Below are 7,431 nucleotides of genomic sequence, written 5' to 3'. Positions count from 1 at the left end.
ATATAATAGGCCAGTATGTTCTAAATGCATGGCCGCGTCCCTTCTAACAGCTTTGCCACGCCTAGGAAAATAGTAATGAGATCTAAATTTGGCATAAAATCGAGCTCATTACCGGAGTTCACCACCTGATTGCTCTGCATAAAACACGATAGGTAATTGGGTTAAATGGCTGCTCCTCTGTGTTGTTACTATATCAATATACACTTTTAGAAACGTGACCAAAGGGTGAAAAAAAAGACCGTATATTAAAGAAAATAAAAAAAACTGGTGATAAATAAACCTAAATATACCTGTGTTGTTGCCAACATTTTTCATTGACAAATAAATGATCTGAGCGCATTAATAGTTTAGATATTCCAACATCCTTGTATTGAATGTGGGCCTTTTTCTCTGCAGTCTGTAGGAGCTCTTCCCATAATAATATTATGAAATGATAATTACCACTGTCACGGTGCAAATTTGAATTTATACCTCTTGTGTATATATATGTATGATCAACTGGCTTTGAAAAAACACATGGGCACATCACATGTTTAAAGTCATTTCAGCTGCTTCCCCCAAAATAATCGCTGCACAAGCATATACTTTTTTTTCTCCATAATTTACTTCAAAGATAGTGTGTTGTCCATTTTAAATACAAAAATGCTACATTAAATATACATGTTAGTCTTTAATACAAATAGACTCAGGCGGCTGCAGCGATTAAGACCATTCTTGTTACATTTTAGGATTAACCATTCAGAAACTAAACATTTTTGAGGATAAGCATTTACTCAGAAAATAACTGTTCTTAGAATTTGCTTCGTCATTCTTTTTTTCTTTTTGTTTCTTTTTTAATGCAACCACACAAAATAAATAAAAGTCCGAGTGAGTGGAAAATAGTCAGGTATTAAATGTTTGACATACCTTTCTTTAGTTCATAAGGGGAGTCTTTACAAAGATCTACCTGCGTTTGGCCTCTGACTTTCTGGCTCTCCCTCACCAAAGCCTCTGCTCTATTTAACACAGTCTGGTTTAATCCATTGAAATGTGCCGTGGAGCCCGTGGTCACCGAGCCGTGGTTACTGTGAAGGTGTCCAAAGCTGCCACCATAGTTCGTGTAGCCGGGGTAGAAAGGGGAGGTGTAGTACAGAGGCCTGGAGAGGACCGTGCTGTTGGGGAGCGGGCACTGAGGGGAGGACCGCGATGGAGACGCGCTGGTGCCCATCACCGCGTTCTGTGCCAAACCGGGACAGGTCTGTGGCGCGTCGCTGCTGCTTTTACATCTGTCCGAGGACGTGGCGATCTCCGCCAGGGACCACAGTTTGGGTTTAGGGGCCGAAGGGGGCGAGTGGATCACGGAGGTCACGTTGCTGGTCACCGAGCTCGGTGCGTGGCTCAGATCTGTCGGCTTGTCTTGTTGCGCAACGCTCGGGTTCCCCCGGGGCACCGCGGAGGGCGACGATGTGGTCGGTTTTGCGGAATCCGGCAGCAAGTCTGTAGTCCGCTCCTCCTGCTCTTTTAACTCCGAGTCGCTCAGAAGGGGATCCGTGTCTTTGCCATGGCTCTCCTCTTTAAACCTGTCACAGCCAATGTCCCCTGGGTTCAGCAGTTTTTGATCTAAAGCGCAAATAAAGAACAGAATTAGTGCCAAATAAGGGGAGACGAAGATACAACTGGAACATGTGTTTGAGGTAATGGTGAACACCAGTGCGAGATGAAATCTGATCTATAAAAATAATCAGGCTACTTATGTATATTCCCTCTAAAAACAGTTTTGTAATTGACCTTATTAAGATGTGTGCCATGCATAAAAATATGAATGAGCTTTACAATTACAAAAGAGCATGGACAGTGTTTCACAAACAGGAACAATGTGTCTGAACATAAAGCATGGTGACTATTTTGATTTATAAATACATATTTTCTGTATTAAACATTTTTCCTGTGAATAATTGTGGTTATAAATATTCAAAAGTAGCATATAATTATCATACAATGGCAGTCTCTTTCTTTCAGTGGATCAGCCGGCGCAGTGTACACCAGCTGTATCCTTATTATGCTCTTAAAGATAAATTGACTGCTAAACACTTTGCGTCACCAGCAATTTCAGCTCCTGAGAAGTCAAACGAGGGGAGTTCAAGGTGATTATTATTTAAAGCAATTGTCCCATTATAAATAATATACCACCATTAACCAGCAATCAATTTTGCACCCTGAGTGGAAACGACTGCGATGAAAAATTGATGATTCTTTTTGCCTGTGTTTTTTCTCTCTCCTCTCCCTTCTTCCCCGCTGCACCACCGACCTGCTTCCGTGTCTGTGGATTCTCCCTTGTCCGTGGGCTTGTTGGGCTCGTCGTCGTCGTTTTTCTCCAAATCGATGTTCTCGTCCTCCTCCTCGTCCTCGCTGCGGTTCCGCGGGGTCCACGTCATCTTGTTCTCCTTCTTTAGCCTCCTTCTGGCGTTGGCGAACCAGGTGGACACCTGGGTGAGGGTCATCTTGGTGATGATGGCCAGCATGATCTTCTCTCCCTTTGTGGGGTAGGGGTTCTTGCGGTGCTCGCTGAGCCAGGCCTTCAGGGTGGCCGTGGCGTCCCGGGTCGCGTTTTTACGGTACGCTGGGTCACCGTAAGGGTAGGTGCCCAAGGGCGCTGCGTAAGGGTGGTATCCTATTGAGCCGGCCATACCCGTGGTGTGGTCATAGGGAGAACTCTGTAATAATACAAAAAGAAAATGAAAAGAAAAGTTTGGTTAAGTTGAATCCTTCAGTCCTTTTTTAAAACTCCTGCAGAATATATTAAAAAAAGCTCTGGCAAACATGAACACGCATACACACGCACGCGCATTAGCATAAGCACGCGTGCACACACACACACTCTCTCTCGCTCTCTCACACGCACACACACACACACACACACACACACATAAACAGACACACAAATACACTGGCTTTAATCCAGCTCAACTTTGACTTCAGTGTTTATGGATGTTTGAACTTGGGTATCTGAATATTGTTGCCGTCAAGAATTTGTATTGTTATCTGCATACTATCAGCCCACAGCTGCTTACATCACTCACGCTATTACAACAATATAATTTGCAATTGTAATAATGTTTTGTCATTATGCACGATGGGCCCAACACTGAGTCTCTATCTTTTCTAATGGGATCACAGTTTTTGTGGCAATAGGCCTGCAGTACCATGTCTATTTGAATCACTTGTGTTGCCGTGTGATCACTCACTGTAAATACAACTGAAGCTAATCAGAATATTTCTCTGGCTTTTTACAAAAGTTGCGAAATGCAAGTTTCACGACTGGCTCAAGTAAAAGAAGAGTAAGAAACAAATGCAGTGATCTAAATTGCCTTCAGACGGTGCGTTCTCGTCAGTTATGAGCGAAGAGTCTTCGGCAACACATTACCCGCTCTTTCGTCTAGAAAATACTGCAAATAACTTAAGATCCACATAATTGCTCATTACTCAGTTGAATAATTTCCATTTTCTCAAAGACATGTTTTATGGAGCTGCCATTCTGTAATTTTATATCCCTGCACATTCATCATGACGCACAATTCTTCCTAATCGCTGCATGTCAAAGCGGACACTCAAGGCTGCTGTAACGAATTATAATATCCTCGCTTTTCCCTCCCATCACATAGAAATAATCACCTCTAGTTTACTCACCACGTACGAGGTGAATGTGGCCGCTGCCGCCGCGTCTGCACTGTACGGTAGGTGGGAGTTGTAGCCTGGCGAGGCGCTGGTGAACGCAGTAGATCCGGCATAGGGCGCAAAAGCAGATCCCGAGGAGGATCTCCCAAGTTCCTCGGTTCTGGGTCCGGATATAACGCTGGTGCTGTACGCAGGGCACGAGTACAGGGCCAGAGAAGCGGACGGCTGGTACAAGTAGCCCTGAGGATACGCCATGCTGAAGCCCGGAGAGAATAAGCCACTTAACTTGCGCACTTTTCTCCCCCGTTTATTTTCTCATGCGCTGCTGTCGGAGCGCATAGAGCCGTGGGTGCGTGCAGACCCGCTGCCTGTCCCCCTCCTCTCTAAATGATAACAGTGGAAGCAGGAAGGAAAAAGTAAAAAAGTCACTAAATAAAAGCTTTGATTTTTTTAGGGATGGATTATTTTGGGTGTCGCTGCCCGCCAGCCAGTCACTGCGCGTCGGATGCTTAGTCTCGTTTTTTTCTGTTGCTCCCTTATCTGAGTGGCACCGTCGCTCTCATGCCCGTGCAGAAGTTTTTTTTTTACCCGTCGGACGGGGGCTTTTGCTTGGGAAAATGTCCTGCCAAGATGCTAAGTTGGAAATTGAGGATCCTGACGCCTACTACGCTGCGCGTTACGCTCCTCCTCCCGGGGTGTAGTCACCGAAGGAAAAGGCAAGCTTATGTTGGGTAACCACAGCCCTGCCCAAATCCATGCTCTCTCTCTCTCTCTCTCTCTCTCTCTCTCTCTCTCTCTCTCTCTCTCTCTCTCTCTCTCTCCCCTCTCTCTCTCTCCCCTCTCTCTCTCACCCCCTCTCTCCCTCCTCCTCTCGCGTTAACTAACAATCCTCATTCTCTATTTCTCTATTTTTTTCCCTTTAACAAGCCTCGTTGCAGTAAGTCTCAAGCGCGTCTGGCAGCCCCCCTTTGGATGGCGACATCATGCGAGTCTGTCAACTCCCAACTTTCTTCTTTTTTCCCTTTCTCTCCCCCCAAATAGGAAGCCGTCACTTTCACACTTGATCAATAACAAATCGGCTGTTGTGTGCCAGGATATGGGCTCGCAAGATACCGACAGGAATTTGAGGAAAAAAAGGCGCTCCACTGCTGTGCGCGCTCTCTTTTTTGTTATCCTTTCTTCGTGCGTAAAAGAAAAAAAGTCGTCATTCTAAATGTGTGCGGTAAATCAACAGAGTGGTGCTCCGTGATCTCCGTGCGCCTCGTGTTAAAATCCGCACTGGGAGTTTCAGATGGATTACCGCTATTGTGCACGTCGACTTTCTAACGCTGGGCGAATGTTGCATCGGTAAGATATATGACAGCTGAGAAGTAAGAATAAAAAAGTTAAAATGACGTAAACAGCAGTCCCAACAGCTGTATGAGAATATCAGAATAGGTAATGTTTGTCAACAAACTTTTCCTCTGTGACAGTTGTGCGTTGTGATTGCGGGAGCATGTTGTGTTTGAACGATTTACTGTGGCGACGCTTAAACCGTTTTTGCAACAGATCCCGTAATAAACGTGACACACACACTTAGAAAGTCATAAACCCTCAAGCCAGGGCAGATTAGTGGCAACTACACCAAATCCGCCCGGACCCGTGGATCTAATCTCATTTGATGGCTGCAGATACTTTTGTTTGCTGAGTTGTTGGGCAGCCTAGATTTATTTAACAGGTCACTCTTATCAGTAACCACTGTCATATGTAATGGGCGTTAGATATAGTAAACACATGCCAAAAGCCTTTTACGCACGACCCAGACATTTAAAATATAATTTATAATTGTTGTTATCATGGATGTTATTACTTTTATTGAAATTGTAAAATATCATTATTACTTACGGCACAAGTCGTAGTATTTATTTTATTAATATCTTCTTATAATTCAAAGAAATAACTGCGTTTCTTACTGCTTAAACCAAACATGGCTTTAGGAAATGATTAGTGTCCGATTCGAAGTATTTTAACTGTGTTTTAAAATAGCCCTGTTTTCATTCTGCTGATTGACTTTCCAGTTCAAGTCTCAGATAAGCCGAAAGGGATCGCTGTAGGCGCTGCTAAAAGAGTGTGTGCACTCACTCACTCACGTGTTCTTTTTTACGCTCTGAAAAACCTCCAGAGAGCAAAGAGCGATGACGCTGATACAGTGGGAGAGCGACGTAGACTCAAAACACACAGAGGGGGAGAGAGAGAAAGAGGGGGAGAACATAAGAAAGAAGAATGGACGCTGAACTGTAGTCTAATCAGGTGACAATAATACTATAGTATATTTAAACAATCATCTAATTAATGCGACTTTTTCATAACAGCAGCAGTGGCAGTTATCATTCACATTCATGTTACAAAGCCGGAAAATAGCATAATATAACCTCATTGTTATAGACACAGGTTTGATGTTTTTATATTGTCATGTATTCAGAAACACCTCCACATTCTAGAATTACTTGAGCCAAAATTACGCACAGAACTGGTGCCAGTATGTATTTAATTTATTGCTAAAACGATGCAGAGAAAGTTACAGAGTAAGACGGTGGCGTGAGGGGTCTGTGTCCATGTGTCCTCGGGTGAGAGTAGCTCTCTGAAGGAGGAGGAGGAGGACCCATGATTGGAGATCACGCAGCATATAATAGGAGTAGGTTATGGCAAACCGCTGCCGCCCCTCAGCTCTGCACTGGTGAAGGAAGAGGTGTTAGGTGAGTATTGCTCGTTTGTGTCTTTTTTAATGTGGACATCAGCATTTGTGCGTAAAAGTGAATTGGACTTCGCGCGTATTACTGATCCGAATCTAAATCTTTACGCACGGTGTTTTGGCAGTTTCCAACTTCGCTGCTTCTTCCTCGTTATCGCTTATTCCGATTTTTTTTTTCTCCCTGAGAGGTTTTTTTTCGCACGGAGACGGCTTTACGTGGCAAAATAATACGTGAATGAAAGATGGTGCATGCCACTTAAAAATGCCTCAGGGAGCGAGTGTAATCTAAATTGGATATAGAGGCTATTATTACACAACATTATGCGTCGTGGCGGACTAATTGCGCGGCGGGGTGAGTTAAACAGTCAGTTAATGTCGTGGCGGACAGGTTTCTGGAGCGCACAAGGTCAGCTGTGCTGCTCCCAAACCTTTTTCGTGGCGCACAGGAGAAAAAAATGCTTGAAGTGTTCATGGGATTTTTAACCATTCTAAATCTGTGTCCTAAACCGATTAGTTGACACCAATTTTTCTTTGATGTATTAGCTGAGGGCTTTTGCCACTTGGAAGCCAATTGAAATTCAAAACAGTTTTCGCTCCAAATGCTTTGGGGAGATTTGCTGCAAATAATGGATGTAATTTATTTTTGACCTTGCATTTTTTTCTGAAGAGGGAGGTTATTAAATGATTAAACATATGTGCCCTGTACTACTTGACTAAACAACTGGCATCCTATATGGCTATGATTAGCTATTTTAATTAAAGTCATTATTATGACAGCAGTAATTTTACAAGCTTTATTTATGTATTTTAAACAAGATAGCCACGAAATCAGTGTTTATTATTCCTGCACTTTTTGTGTTTATTTTCATATGTTGTTAGTAGTGTTACGGGTGGAAAGTTGTGTATTATACATATGTATTAAAAATAATAACTGATTGTTTGTTTATTTTAAATTTGTACAGATCCATGTCGAAGAAGTCTTATGTCACCAAGCAGTAACACACACACACACACACAGACACACACACAAACACACACTTGCAGAT

At 43.3% G+C, this 7,431-nt stretch overlaps 1 protein-coding gene across 1 annotated transcript; it reads right to left on the bottom strand.

Annotated features, from left to right (window-relative positions):
* Positions 1–582: 582 nt before the first annotated feature.
* irx5a (iroquois homeobox 5a) lies at positions 583–4,048 on the bottom strand. The gene is made up of 3 exons (XM_020079685.2): positions 3,667–4,048; positions 2,288–2,693; positions 583–1,599 (listed from the first exon to the last, which is right to left on the bottom strand). Exons 1-3 carry the CDS (start codon positions 3,907–3,909, stop codon positions 890–892), a joined length of 1,359 nt encoding a protein of 452 aa, XP_019935244.1. The 5' UTR covers positions 3,910–4,048; the 3' UTR covers positions 583–889.
* Between the last annotated feature and the right edge of the window lie 3,383 nt (positions 4,049–7,431).

This window comes from Paralichthys olivaceus, chromosome 1, assembly GCF_024713975.1.
Source record: "Paralichthys olivaceus isolate ysfri-2021 chromosome 1, ASM2471397v2, whole genome shotgun sequence".
NCBI lineage: Eukaryota > Metazoa > Chordata > Actinopteri > Pleuronectiformes > Paralichthyidae > Paralichthys > Paralichthys olivaceus.
Note: the sequence above shows the minus strand (reverse complement) of the source record. Positions and strands in the feature narration are given on the sequence as shown.

Excerpts from the sequence above, each read along its gene's own strand:
- irx5a (XM_020079685.2), bottom strand. The coding sequence starts at position 3,909 with ATGGCGTATCCTCAGGGCTACTTGTACCAGCCGTCCGCTTCTCTGGCC. Across the intron at positions 2,694-3,666 it reads CCACATTCACCTCGTACGTG|AGTTCTCCCTATGACCACAC; the intron begins GTGAGTAAACTA and ends GTATTATTACAG. Across the intron at positions 1,600-2,287 it reads ATCCACAGACACGGAAGCAG|ATCAAAAACTGCTGAACCCA; the intron begins GTCGGTGGTGCA and ends TTTGCGCTTTAG.